The sequence below is a fragment of the Dendrobates tinctorius genome, unplaced genomic scaffold (assembly GCF_039654945.1).
Source record: "Dendrobates tinctorius isolate UK_male_01 unplaced genomic scaffold, ASM3965494v1 ptg000166l, whole genome shotgun sequence".
NCBI lineage: Eukaryota > Metazoa > Chordata > Amphibia > Anura > Dendrobatidae > Dendrobates > Dendrobates tinctorius.
In genome coordinates, this window is record NW_027361833.1 from 7,667,963 (window position 1) to 7,683,285 (window position 15,323).

The 15,323-nt window shown below is 42.7% G+C and overlaps 1 protein-coding gene across 9 annotated transcripts in view; it reads right to left on the reverse strand.

Moving 5' to 3' along the window:
* Positions 1-15,323, reverse strand: part of DMD (dystrophin) — a 3,834,938-nt gene that overhangs the window by 62,950 nt on the left and 3,756,665 nt on the right. For all 9 annotated transcript variants that reach the window (XM_073550686.1, XM_073550687.1, XM_073550688.1 and 6 more), the window contains 3 exons: positions 14,923-15,034; positions 13,465-13,601; positions 11,893-11,931 (listed from right to left, as the gene is read on the reverse strand). In XM_073550686.1, coding sequence (XP_073406787.1) covers positions 11,893-11,931; positions 13,465-13,601; positions 14,923-15,034 — 288 coding nt within the window. The remainder of the gene's footprint in view (positions 1-11,892; positions 11,932-13,464; positions 13,602-14,922; positions 15,035-15,323) is intronic.

The window sequence follows — 15,323 nt, forward strand, 5'->3', positions numbered from 1 at the left end:
TTCATCGTAGACACGCTCCACGGCTGCTGCTAGTTGTTGTGGTAAGATCAGGGATCTGCAATCTGCATAGTTACCAACCACTCTGGTTTTCTGTGGCTTAGCGTGTTTTGCTTTTTTCTCCTCGGTGACCCATTCATAACAACCCCCCACAAAATATTAGCTGCCAGCTGATGTTCATCTAATGTTTAAGGTTACTTTAGTATTTTTGACACTAATCAAAGAAGCAGCTATCCATATTGATTCGGCCTCTTCAGTCATTACTCAGTAGGAGTAAATCAGATGTTGACATTATAAAGCTATTCTTGCGCATCTTTGACTCTATATTGATGATTTACCAGACAGTCTATGCCAGAATTCTGGTGTAACAGTTTGAAATGTTACAACATTTTTGCGTAATTTGTCCTAGTCAGCGCTTATAACTTTTCAGTACCTGTCAGCTGCAAGCTGTGGCAAATTCACTAAGAGAAGCAGGCTTCTTAATGAATTTGGTATACCGCATGTTAGAGCCTCGTCACACACAGTGATCTCGCTGGCGAGATCGCCGATTTTGTGACACATCAGCGATCTCGCCAGCGAGATCGCGGTGTGTGTCGGGGATCAGCGACAGGCCCCCCTGCCGGTTATCGCTGATCGTGCTCGAGCGGCCTGGGACGTTTTTCGATCGCTGGTCTCCTGCTGCCCAGCACGCATTGCTGCGTGTGGAAGCGAGAGACCAGCGATCAGCGACGCTGGTTTCTAATGTAAACGTCGGGTATCCAGGAGCCGCAGCTCTTGGATACCCGCTGTTTACCTTGGAAACCGGCGTACATGCTGGTTTCCAAGGTAAACAGCGGGTATCCAAGAGCTGCGGCTCCTGGATACCCGACGTCTACATTAGAAACCAGCATCCAGCGTTGCTGGTCCTGATCGCTGGGGCTGTCTATGTGACAGCTCACCAGCGATCAGCCTAACGATGTCCCAGCGATCCCATCCATGTCGGAACGTTGGTGGGATCGCTGGGACATCGTTATGTGTGACGAGGGCTTTACTCTACAGCACCCTTCATCATGATTGACATGGAAAGACACCAGTCTTGACGAGTCGGGGTTTATGTTTTTAAAAATAAACTAAAAAACTGCAATTGTTGTACACCAAGGTATATTTGTGGTGTAGTAATGATGCAACTCTCTATTGTACCATTCTCACTACACCTTTTGACAACTTAGTTGAATAGAAACTGGAGGAATGGGTTATAAAATGCTAATATATGGAATTTTACAGAAAAGAAAACCCGAGGCAGAAAGCCAAAAAAAAAAACAAAAAACAATAGAATTGCTCATGTAGTTTAATTGAAATATAGAAATTTAAATAACAGTAAAACAATATAGAAAGGAAAAACTTCCAGTACATACAATATCAGTACCATTTCAATTCTTATCTGTTTGTTCCAGCTTACACAGAAATTAATTGAATGTGGGAATGGGGGATTTGACATTTTAGTCGTCAACCATCTCTTACAACAGGCTGTGAGATGAGCTTTGTTTTGCATTACATGTACCCTAAAAATGGAGCCATTCCTCTTTATTAATCTCATTATGTTCCACAAGATGATTAATCTCATTAATTTCCTGATACCACCAGTGGCAAAGAATAATAGGACATTTGACTGTGCTGCCAGCTGTCCTTAGAGGAGCATTTACTTTTAGAGATGGAGAACAGATAGTTAAGTAAGAGTAATTTGTTAAAATTTAACAAAGCAAGGAAAATCTCTGTAAAACACCTGATTGCTTCCATTTACAGTACTGCATATTTACTTGGTAAATGTATGCCATAATGCCTGTTTACATAAAAATGTGAGTTTATGCTAAGAAACAGAGCGGTAATATGCATGAGTTTATGCTAGAATGCAAATCTCTTCCATTCAGTCTGCGTTCCATAATTATCACGGCTAATAGTCTGCAGTGGTTAGATAGCATTAGTTCTAAGCATACAGCCGGCATATAAAATACAACATGCATTCTCATATTTCAGTGGAGGAATTTATGTACCGTATAGCATGGCAGATCTTTCACTGCTCTCCTGTTACACGCTGGGGCATAACAAATACAGGTCACATAGACATTAGTTTAATTGACAGCCCTTTCAATTTGCATTCTTTACACCATTTACCAAGGAGATCCATTTCTTTGACAAAACCTATTAAGCATGTAGCAGTCTAATAATTCCTTGTGCACGCTCATGAAACTTTGTGCAGTTTTATACATGGGTGCTTGAGCCACGAGCTGAAAGGCAATTCACTCTCTTGATGATCCTCAATATGTACAATGATAGGTTCCGTGGATACAGTGGAATCACAAGGTTGGGTGTTCAAGAAAAAATGCTGAATATGCCAACATTTTGTTTCCACTGGCACATATAGCTTGAAGTTTATCAGTTTTACTTCAAACGACAATATATACCATATTCTGCAAAACAAATCAATGCTACAAAATTAATCTTAGAAGTTATTCTCACCTCAATGGATCTGAAAAGCAACCTATCAAACCATGTTGATGTTTCTCTTTGTATACCAGGGCTTTTTTTCAACATTGGACAGAGGGAAGAGACTGTTATAAAATATCGAAAGAAGTGCTTGAGCGGACAGGAAGCGATGATGTTCCATCCATAGTCACCTGACCACTGAGGTCACTCATTACTCCAGGGACAGGTGACTTCCAACAGTCCTGTTTGAGACCTATGCAGCATCAGCAGTTAGTACTTTTCATTTCTTTATTTTATAATGATCCCTTCGGTTTGGTACATTTCTAAAAAGTCTTAGAAAAACCTTTCGATGTTCACACACAGCTTATCTCTACAACTAACAATATGGTGTTTGTACATGGTGGGCCAGTTATACGGATACACCTAAATGAAATGGGAATGGTTTGTGAAACTTGCTGTTTGTGGCACACTGGCATATGGGAGGGGGGAAACTTTTCAAGATGGGTGGTGACCATGGCGATCATTTTGAAGTCGGTCATTTTGGATTCAACTTTATTTCTTCCATTGGGAAGAGGGTCATGTGACACATCAAACTTACTGAGAATTTAATGTAACTTTATTTAATGAGTTATTTACAAGTTTATGACCACTTATAAAATGTGTTCAAAGTGCTGCCTATTGTGTTGGATTGTCAATGCAACATTCTTCTCCCACTCTTGGCACACTGATAGCAACACCGCAGAAGAAATGCTAGTCTAAGGGGGTCAGATTCCTGGTAGGAATGCTCGGACCTGACACCCATAATGTGGTGGTGCACCATCTTGCTGGAAAACCTCAGGGAACGTGCCATCTTCAGTGCATAAAGAGGGCAACACATCATGTAGCAATTTCAGATATCCAGTGGCATTGAGGTCTCCATTGATGAAGAATGGCCCCACTATCTATGTACCCCATATACCACACCATGCTATCAATTATGGGTGTCAGGTCCAAGCATTCCTACATGAACAGTTTCCTGGAAAGTGGATTGGTCGCCGTGAGCCAGTTGAATGGCCACCAAGGTCTCCCGATCTGACCCCGTTAGACTTTTATCTTTGGGGTCATCTGAAGGCAATTGTCTACGCTGTGAAGATACGAGATGTGCAGCATCTGAAACATATACTGGAAGCCTGTGCTAGCATTTATTCTAACCCTCTTCCCATTGAAAAAAATAAAGTTGGATCCAAAATGGCCGACTTCAAAATGGCCACCACCTATCTTGAAAAGTTTCCCCCCCTCCCATATACTAATGTGCCACAAACAGGAAGCTGATATCACCAACCATTCCCATTTTATTTAGGTGTATCCATGTAAATGGCCCACCCAGTAGTAACAGGTATTAAGACCTTGTGATGGTGTGATAGGCTATGTGGATATCATTTTGTGTATATCTATTTTACTTATTTTCATAGTGTTTTTCTTGTTGCCTTGTATGTCTATAGCCTGACTGTATCTGTCTCTTGATGACCCCCTGTAGTTCCTTAATCCCCAAGGCTCCTTTGTTCTCCTCTGGGAGGCCTGCAAACCACCCCAACCTGTTTGACTACCCCTGGACACAAGGAAGGGGGTGAGGAGGACAGGAGCTGGTCAAGTCAGTTCCTGTGTAGAGAGGATCGTGTAAAGACTGCACCTCAGAGAGAAGGACCCATTTTATCCTCTGGTGCAAGAGTTTTGGAATCTCATCTCCCTGGACATTTTATCATGTTACTGGACTACATTCTTGTTCTGGACTATTGTATCCTCAGTGTGGTGGATTGCTTATGGACCTTCTAATTTTGCCTGTAATAAAGGTCTTGGGATTGTTCAAACTTCCCTCACTCTGTTGATTGCGTGGTATCGGAGAAGGACCCCGTGACAGACCTCCTCATTTATTCAAGGCATTTGCCATCAATGGAAAGACTCTGCCACTTAATTCAATTTTCAGCTACATTACCTAGCCAGGTTATGGATGGCTTTAGAGTTCCGAGACACTAGTCATTAGTATCTCGATGGTTGTCAGTTTCTATAATGCACTACTGATGCAAACATGCTGAAATTGTTTGATACAGTCAATGAATCTCAAAATCACTTCTCTACAAAAGGTAACGGTCATCTATAATCTGTTATATAAACTACTAGAGTTAGGCCTAGAAATATGCTGACAGCGACCAACTCTTCACAATTTGGGCTCTGCATGCCACTATTTTGGCTTGAAAATGAAACAACTGAGATGCAATTGAAATGTAGACTTTCAGGCTTAATTAAAGGGGTTGAACAAAAATCTTGTGAAACATTTAGGAATTTCAAACATTTTTCTACAAAGCCTTCTCATTTCAGAGGCTCAAAACTAATTGGACAAATTAACTTTACCATAAATAAAATGTTCATTTTTAATTCTTTGTAGAGAATCATTTGCAGCCAATGACTGCCTGAAGTCTGGAAGTTATGGACGTCACCAAATGCTAGGTGTCCTCCTTTGTGATGCTTTGCCAGGTCTTTACTGCAACTAACTTCAGTTGTTTATATCCTAACTACTCGGTCTACCAAAAATGGCACTTCAAGACACGAACATCAAAAACGAGAAAGAAGTAACGCCATAAAAATATGAAATTTATTAAGGCACATAGGCCAAACGTTAAAAACACAATGATATAAAGAGATTCCGGTGCAAAACAGCTAGGCAAGGTAAGTATACAAATCAATCACATTGAATACAGGAAACAAGGTATATAGCGACCATATTGTACCAATGGGGAATCACATCATATCTCATAGCATCATAATGGCTAATAAATGTCTCCCTACACAGCAGTTATATTCTAGTTACACAAATTGTGATGTACTGAAAAGGAAGTAGAGCATGCTGAGTTACCACCTAGCATGTAGATCATCCTGCAGTGTCACCCAAGTGGTACATCGTTGCAAATGCAGATGATAAATGTATAATGTAATTTTATATGGTCTCCCCTGTATTACAAAAATGAAATCGAGCATTGCTACATATATAAAATGCATGTGAGTAGCCCACACATAGTCTGCATAGGTTAATGTCCACCCAAATAATCCCCATGTATGTATGTTAGATCCATAGTGATTATGCCAAATGCAATCATGGTGACACATATATCGAGTGTGGCGTCCACACCCAAATTATCCCTGTATATGGGCTGATCTAATACATAAAATGACAAAGCCAAACATGTGACTATACAAAGGGCATCAAATAAGTGCACAGATAAATGGGGGCTAACATCTATAACAGCCGACATGCACAATGCAAAAAGTATACAACCTTGTCAGGTCTTGTCCCCGACATACTTTACAGGGATAATTCGGGTGTGGACGCCACGCTCGATATATGTGTCACCATGATTGCATTTGGCATAATCACTATGGATCTAACATACATACATGGGGATTATTTGGGTGGACATTAGCCTATGCAGACTATGTGTGGGCTACTCACATGCATTTTATATATGTAGCAATGCTCGATTTCATTTTTGAAATACAGGGGAGACCATATAAAATTACATTATACATTATCTGCAATTGCAACGATGTACCACTTGGGTGATACTGCAGGATGATCAACATGATTCCCCATTGGTACAATATAGTTGCTATATACCTTGTTTCCTGTATTCAATGTGATTGATTTGTATACTTACCTTGCCTAGCTGTTTTGCACCGGAATCTCTTTTTATATCATTGTGTTTTTAACGTTTGGCCTATGTTCCTTAATAAATTTCATATTTTTATTGCGTTACTTCTATCTCGTTTTTGATATTAACTTCAGTTGTTGCTTGTGTAGGTCCTTCTCCCTTAAAGGGAATCTGTCAGCAAGTTTTTGATATGTAATCTGAAGACAGCATGCTGTAGGGTAGGGTGTTAAAACTCAGATTATAGTGATGCCTCTGATGCCTCTCTTATCAAACACAGTGCTGTTGTTTACTTGCAATGTTTGCTTTAGCACCAGGAACTTATCATTGCTGAAACACAGTAGTGCCTGAGCCTAAAGCCCCCATCACACTAAAGGGCCTGTCACACTAAGCGATATCGCTAGCAATATCGCTATAACGTCACTGGTTTTTGTGACGTTATAGCGATAGTGCTAGCGATATCGCTATGTCTGATACTTACCACCGATGGCTCCCCCGCTGATTATCGCTGATCTCGCGAGAACGTCCTGGGCCGTTTCTCGTCGTCAGCTTCCTGTTGGGCTTCCTGCTGTGGAGACGAGCGACGCGTGGACGCGGGCGGGAGGACGTCAGGATCGCCTCGTCTGACAGGTAAGTAGCGACCCCCGACCGCTGCTATGTCGCTGTTGTGATCTGCCTGTGTGGCAGCTCACTAGCGACCACTTAGCGATGCACCAGCGATTCTGACCGTGTCATATCGCTGGTCGGGATCGCTGGTGCATCGCTAAGTGTGACAGCACCTTAAGGGCCCCGTCACACATAGCGAGTTACCAGCGATCCCGACAACGATATCAACTTGTCAGGATCGCTGGTGTGTCGCTACATGATCGCTGGTGAGCTGCCAAACAGGCAGCTTCACCAGCGATCAGCACCAGCGCCGACGAGCGCTGGCGTCGCTGTGTACCTTAGTTACCAGCGCGCTGATGCAGGGAGCTGGTAACCAAGGTAAACAGCGGGTTTCTAAGTGCCGCGCGGCACTTAGAAACCCGATGTTTACCTTGGTTACCAGCTCCCTGCATCAGCGCGCTGGTAACTAAGGTACACAGAGGGTTTCTAAGCGCCATGGGGCGCTTAGAAACCCGCTGTTTACCTTGGTTACAAGCTCCTGCTCGCTGATCGCTGGTCTCCCGCCTGCCACACGCAGCGATGCGTGTCGGAATTACCTGGACATTTTTTTGATCGTTGTGGTCCCGCTGGGTAGCATGCATCTGTATGTTTGACACCTTACCAACGACCTCGTTAGCAACTCAGAAGCGAGACACATAGGCGTGGATTTGCGTTGATTCGAGGTCTGAATCGTCAGAGTAGCTGCTATGTGACAGGGTCCCAATGACCACCGACATCGTTACAAAGGTCGCCGTATCGTTGCTGCGTCGTTGAGAAGATCTGACTGTTTGGCATCTCACCAGCGACCACATAGCGTCGCAGCAACGATCCCTACACATCGTATCGTTGTCGGGATCGCTGTAGCATCGCTGAGTGTGTTGGGAGCATTAAGCCCCCGTTACACATAGCGATATCGCTAGCAATATCGCTGTATCGTCACCGATTTTGTGACGTAGCAGCGATATTGCTAGTGATATCGCTATGTCTGATACTTACCTCCGACCGGCTCTCCCGCTGCTCATCGCTGGTCGCGCGAGAACGTCCTGGACCATTTCTCGTCGTCTGCTTCCTGTGGCGCCGACGAGCGACACGTGCGAGAGGACGTCAGGATCGCCGCGTCTGACAGGTAAGTAGCGACCCCCGACCGCTGCTATGTCGCTGGTGAGATCTGCCTGTGTGGCAGCTCACTAGCGACCACTTAGCGATGCATCGCTGGTGCATCGCTAAGTGTAACGGTACCCTTAAGGTACTGTCACACTTAGCGATGTACCAGCGATATGACGCGGTCAGGATCGCTGGTACATCGCTAAGTGGTCGCTAGTGAGCTGCCACATAGGCAGATCTCACTAACAACATCGCTGGGGACGGGGGTCGCTACTTACCTGTCAGATGAGGCAATCCTGCGTCCTCCCGCCCGGCTCCACGCGTCGATCGTCCTCACAGCAGGAAGCGCCGCAGGAAGCGGACGACGAGAAACGGTCCAGCCTGTTCTCGCACGATCAGCGATAACCAGCGGGGGAGCCGGTCGTAGGCAAGTATCAGACACAGCGATATCGCTAGCAATATCGCTATAACGTCACTAGTTATAGCGATATTGCTAGCGATATCTCTTAGTGTGACATGCCCTTAAGTCTGACTCTGCCCCCTTCTGTGATAAGCAACTCAATGTCTATACACATTGTATATACAGAGCCTAGAGGAGGTGGGGTCATCATTCTCAGCTCTGCTGCACTGCTAAATCTAAAAACTGTCAGAATGGCTGCACCCAGTATCTAAATGATACATCGTTAGGGTACCGTTACACCTAGCGACTCACCAGCGATCCCGACCAGCGATATGACGTGGTCAGGATCGCTGGTGAATCGCTGGGTGGTCGCTAGTGAGCTGCCACTCAGGCAGATCTCACCAGCGACATCGCTGGGGACGGGGGTCGCTACTTACCTGTCAAGACGCGGCGATCCTGTGTCCTCCCGCCCGGCTCCACGCGTCGCTCGTCGTCACAGCACGAAATGATCCAGCAGCTTCTCGCGCCATAAGCGATAACCAGCGGGGGAGCCGGTCGGAGGTAAGTATCACATGCAGCGATATCGCTAGTAATATCGCTGCAACGTCACAAAATCGGTGACTTTACAGCGATATTGCTAGCGATATCGCAGTGTGTAACGGGGGCTTTAGATTCAGGACCCTCTTTGTCTACATCATGCTGCTCTCAGATGAGATAGCAAAAACTTAATGTCAGATTCCCTTTAATCTTTTTCTTAAGCATGTGATGCATGCTTGATGCAGTTGAGATGTGGTGAATGACTTGGACATTGCAGAATATTCCATTTTTTTGCCTTAAAAAACTCATGGGTTGCTTTCGCAGTGTGTTTTGGGTCATTGTCCAAATGTACTATGAAGCACTATCCAAACTATCTTGCTGCATTTATTTGAATTTGAGTACAAAATATAGCCCTGTACACTTCCAAAATCATTGGTTGCTTCTATCTGCAGACACATCATCAATAAACACCAGTGCCATTGGAATCCATGCATGCCAATGCCATCACACTGCCTCCATCATCTTTTACAGAGGATGTGGTGTGATTTGGATCATGAGTAATTCCAAGTCTTCTCCATACTTTCTTTCTTCTCATGATTTTGATTCAGGTTGATCTTAGTTTCACCTGTCCATAGAATGCATTTCCAGAACTGGGATGGCTTCTTTAGATGTTTAGTGGCAAGGTCTAATATGGCTTTTCTATTTTTAAGGCTGAGTAAAGGTTTGCACCTTGTGATAAAACCCCTGTATTTGCGCTTATAAACTCTTCTCTTAATGGTAGACTTAGATACTGAAAACACCTACTTCCTGGAACATTTTCTTCACTTGGGTGGATGTTAGGCTAGTTTCACACTAGCGTATTTTCCATGCAGCGCACGGCGCCGCTAAGCCCCGCCCCCTGCCCGCCCCATCCGATCATCTCCCCCTACTATCGCACACGGCTGCATGCGATCTGCGCACCCCATCTTTAGCATAGGTTGCGCAGACCGTGCGCTGGCCGTGCGCTAGTAGGATTTTAGCGTGCGCTGCGCACTTCTGAAGGTGTGCCCGTGTGCGTCGAACGCACCATGTTGCATTTTGGCGCGCTCGGCGCACCTTCAAAAGTGCGCAGCGCACGCTAAAATCCTACTAGCGCATGGCCAGCGCACGGTCTGCGCATCCTAGGCTAAAGATAGGGTGCGCAGATCGCATGCGGCCGTGTGCGATAGTAGGCGGCGATGACTGGATGGGGCGGGCAGGGAGCTGGCAGGGGGCGGGGCTTAGCGGCGCCGTGCGCTGCTTGGAAAATACGCTAGTGTGAAACTAGCCTCATGAAGGTTTTTTCACAATGGAAAGCATTCTGCCATCATCCACCACTGTTGTCTTCCGTGGATGTCCAGGGCCTGTTTGAGTTCCCTAGCTCACCAGTGTTAGCTTTTGTTTTATTTGCAGATTGTACCAAACTGTTGATTTGGCCACTCATAACATTTGTTTTTCGCTGATGGACGACTTCTTTTTTCAGCCTAATGATGGTATGCTTCTCTTCCATTGACAGCTCCTTTAACCGCATGTTGTGGGTTCACAGCAATAGCTTGCAAATGAAAATGTCACATCTGGAATCAGCTCCAAACCTTTACCTGCTTAACTGATGATGGACTAAAGAGGTAATAACCCATTAAAGTGCTTTTGAGATAATTGTCCAATTACATTGGGTCCCTTTAAAAAGATGTAGCTACATATTAATGAGCTGTAATTCCAAAATCCTTACTCCAATTAGGATGTAAATACCCTCAAATTAAGGCTGGGGTCACACTTGCAAATGCACTACGAGAAACTCGCGCAAATCTCTCGCTGCCGGCGGAACGGACCAGAGCGTTCAGCTGCGTAGAAATACATGCATCCACACACTCCGGTCCCGAGTGCCGGCGGCAGTGCCGGGTATTGAGGCGAGAGACTCGCACGAGTTTCTCACATTGCACTCGCAAGTGTGACACTGGCCTTAAGCTGAGAGTCTGCACTATAAGCCCACACTGATTATATAACGATCTTTAATATGTTTTGGTAAAGAGCTGAAATAGCAAAACTTGTGTCACTGTCCAAATATTTATGACCCAACTGTATATGCCAGTATCAGAGTAACCTATTAAAATATGACAGATGAAATTTTCCAACCTGCACTTCAGATTTACATCAATTTGGAAACTATCCTTTTATTTATTTAAACAAAAGCAATTTTTCTGAATTTAAAGAGGACCTGTCACCAGGTCCCAGTTTTTATTCTTATTTTATTCTTAGTGTTCCCCTGAATATTCCGGTTATATTTATTTTCATCCAGCACATGGTGCTAAGGGAGCATGGTGCACAGGATTCCCTAGGAGCATGTTCTTAGGCCACTCTGCATTATTAATCTGTGAGCCACCCCCACCATGGTAGGGACCATAAAAATTAGCACCGAATTTGAAGGCCCAAGTCTCTAAAAATATATGGCGGATTTAAGAAAGAAAAAAAAGAAAAAAAGAAAAGAATGCTCAGGAGAACAGCAGGAATTAAATACGATCAAAAACTTTTGACCTGGTGATAGGTCGTCTTTAAGCCAAAGCCTGAAGCTATCTTAAAAGGAATGGAAGATATAATGAGCGGACTTTTATGTCTCCTTCTTGCCCAATCCAGCACTTGCATTGGTATCAAACTCTACATGAAATAATTGCATTAAAGCATTAGTGTTGCTGTTACTTATCTCTATACCAAAGTTAGCTGTGTATCTTGGTCTCCCTTAACTGCAGGATTCTGAAATGTTTTACTTATGGGCTAAACCGTTATAGGAATCTAAAGAAGGCTCAGCTTACAGTGTGGTAACCCCATACTGACGAATTTGATGGTAAACTGGTGAGAGTCTATGTTCACTTCGTAACCTTCCATCAAGGTTTTGACCAGCTATCTAGCACTTTTATTTCTTAATGCATCGCATCACAAACTTAGAGGTTCAAAAGAAAATGAAAATGAACTCATGGATAAAAGAAAAGGGGTGTAATTAGCACACATGGAGGCAACAGCAACAGCAGTAGCGCAAACAAAAAAAGTACTCACGCAGAATCTACTGGCCAGAAGTTGATCAGTGTAACAGGACTGAAAGACAAAAATGAGGAGGTGAAGAGAAAGTAGAGCAGAAAAACAAAAAAATGGAATGAGGTTTATAACATCAACATGAATGCCAATTAAAGCAGCCAATGCAGAAGAACATTTTGCATACATACATATCGAAAATCTAGAAATACAAGCTGAACCTGTACATGGAAAAATCAGATACCTGGAAAGCAAAAATGGATCTTTGCATTGAATTTTGTAATGAGTAAGGAGAATGCCCTTTTCTGTGAAACATTTATTCATGGTAAACATTGTAGAATGTGTATATGTAATAATGTAATAGGTTTTTTGCTTCGCTATTGTTTTACTGTGTATGAGGACATTGGGAATCCATGCAAGCAACAGGACAGATGGCATTATTGAGAGATCACCCTCCTCCTGGAACTCTGCGATCAACAGGAGGTTTTCTAAACTATTCATGTCAAATGTTATCTTCTTGGCAGATGGGGCAGCAAACAGTTTCACATTTGCACCTGCTTTGTGTCTGATATCCCATGATTAAATACTCTTTAGATTACAAACGGTTTTGCATGGTGTACATTAAGCCAATATTTAAGCACACCATGGAAATACGATCTAATCACATTACATATGAATGCTTTATCAACATCATACCTGCTACTTGTTATAGTAGCGAGCAATAGATTCTTAGTTAGTTTGATACTTATTAATGAATTAACACTTGGCAATTATACAAAGTAACAAGGACAGGTACAAATTTGGAGTAATGCCGACCATGTGAATTAAAGGCACAATTCACCCTTTTTAACTGTAGAATAGTGTGGAGCTCCTCCATATTATTATGCTCTCATTAATCTTCTAATGTGTGCATTTACCTATTCATAGCAGAGCACAAGTGACATCTTTAGAAAATGTAACTCTTGGTTTTTGGGGCTCAAATGTCTATAAAAATGGCTTGGGACTAAAATGTAAAAACAAGGTCTTGTGAAAAGAATTCCTTACCCTATACCTTTTTAGTGCATATGGAAGTCATATTAGGGGACCTCAATCTTTGAGCCAGAAAGCTGCACGGATAATACAGGATATTAGTGAAACCCTAGGGAACAAGTTACTGATATGGAGCAAATATTTCTCTTCATCCCCTTTGTGCCTTTAAATACAGCAAAATCTTAAAGGTCAGCCTTGGACTCCAGGGTGTAATTAAATGTCTTGCTTGTGTCATATACCCCAACACGCTGCATGCCTGTTAAGGAGTACTGTGCAGACACTGGTTAACAGCATAGCAAATAAAAATGGTGGAAAATTATGGTTCAATGGTCTTCAACAGAAGCACCCAACCCCCCTGGCACTATTATTCTTGTGTTGCCTAGTATTTAATATTGTGAGATATGCATGGGGAATACTAATGTTGGTTTAAGTCACATCAGCTTGTGTTTCCTAGAACAAAAAGAAAAAAACAAAAACTAAAAATGGCATGTCTTAAATTAAAAAAAAATAAAAAACGGGAGGAAGATGAGAGGCATTTCGTTTTCAAACCTAGTGGCAAGTACTCACGTCTCCATGTTGTCTCCCTCTAGGACAGTTTGAACGGGAAGATAACCCATTCTTGGGTGTTTCGCAAAATATCTTTTTGTCCTGAATTTATTCTTCAAAACCTTTGCAAAGTCACGTACATCTTCTCCAGATGTAGTCTGAAAGCAAACAAATCTCTTTGTGGATGTGGCTCCTGACGGCATGAATTAAACAGTACACAGGAAAACTGTGGCGGGGCTTTGAAAAGCACACAGCAGTGGAGTAGCAACCGTGTAAAAAAAAAAAAAAAAAAAAAAAAAAACAAATCCTGCAATGGATTTATAATTCTGCTTGGCATTCTCCTTGATAAAGTAGGCATTCAGGTATTAAATGTTTTACAGGAAGCGCTTGGCACCTACCTTTATTTAGTGGTTTATGACAATGGGACTTAGCATTTCTTAGTCCCTTTTATTGTACTTTAAAAGTTCAAAGCTAAATTCAGTCACGGATTGCAGTTTAATGAAGCCAAAAACACCGAGCAAAATCAAGAACATGGCGTCAACATCCATTTTAAAGTCATTCACTCTGAAACTAGCTAAGAGTGGAGCATTCATGATAACAGCGCTAGAGATCTTTTATTTTAACAGTCTTTCAGTAAAATCGTGAACTGCATCATTTAATTTGCTGGGGAGTTCAATCTTTTTCTTAAAAGAGGCCTACTTCACAACTTCAAGATTTACTTATTTTAGCCAAAACACATATTTGACAACTCTTCTGAAACGTCTGGAAGGCTTCTACAAAATAAAAATCTCCCAAGTGCCAACGAAAGCAATTTTCAGTAGTGCCCAAATGTATATTTCGTGGGTTTGGGCTATGTGTGAAGAATATGTAGGCAAGGCATAGAAAAGGCCAGAAATTAGCGCAGACACATGGAAAAATTTCCATGGCATGATCTAGTTCCACCTGGAGGCAAAGCATGCTACAACATTTAGGGTGCATTCAGGCAACCATATAAACTGGACCGAGATCAGACCGCAATGCCCTAGGACGCAGGCGAGACTCCCAACCAGAGAGTGACAGCATCATATCTTTCTATGAAGCGGATACACTAGGGCTGGAAGTGCTGCTGGCCACACTGTTCATTGTGGTCAGGTTTTTACGGATGTCTGATTGCAACCTTACTGAGAGAATTTCTACTGTATGTGATGCATTGCAGCCCAGTATATTTTATTCCACATTTTTGATTTGATGAAGAGCCACAAAACACATCAAATGACTTTCAGCCAATCTGGTAAAAGTGGTCTTGTCTACTATAAATTAGTTGGAATCATATGGGAAATTTGCTTATGATGTCTATCAACAGGGCTGAACTACAGCTGCTCACTCATCCCTCCTATATGTATGGATGGGAACTAATCATAAGGGTTAATGGAAAGGGTACTATTAAGTAAAGTGAGTGGATATAAATCTATATGGAAAAAAACAAGAGTATAGACGTACAGGAGTGCAATATTCCACCATAGGATAGTGCATTTTGTGTCCTTTTGCAACTCGGCCAGAAAAGAAGCAGCTTTGGCAGATGTCATAGTTAAAGTGCTTTAAACTTCTGTACCTAAAAGATAAAAAAAAAATGAATAAAAAAAAATAAAAAAAATACTATTGCATTCAAAGTAAAAATGTTTCAAGTTTCTGAGGAAACATAATACAAGTGTCAACATTTAATTTGAATGGTCTCCAGTATTGAGCACATTTGGGACGTTAATGGTCGGCAATTAAAAAGGGGAGCTGCCAGCAGCGGATCTCAGCGATTTGACACCCAAGTGCATTCCGTGTGGCAGAGAATTCGTTGGACAATCATAAATAACCTCATTATAGCAGCCAAGGTGTGCAAGTCTGTCAAA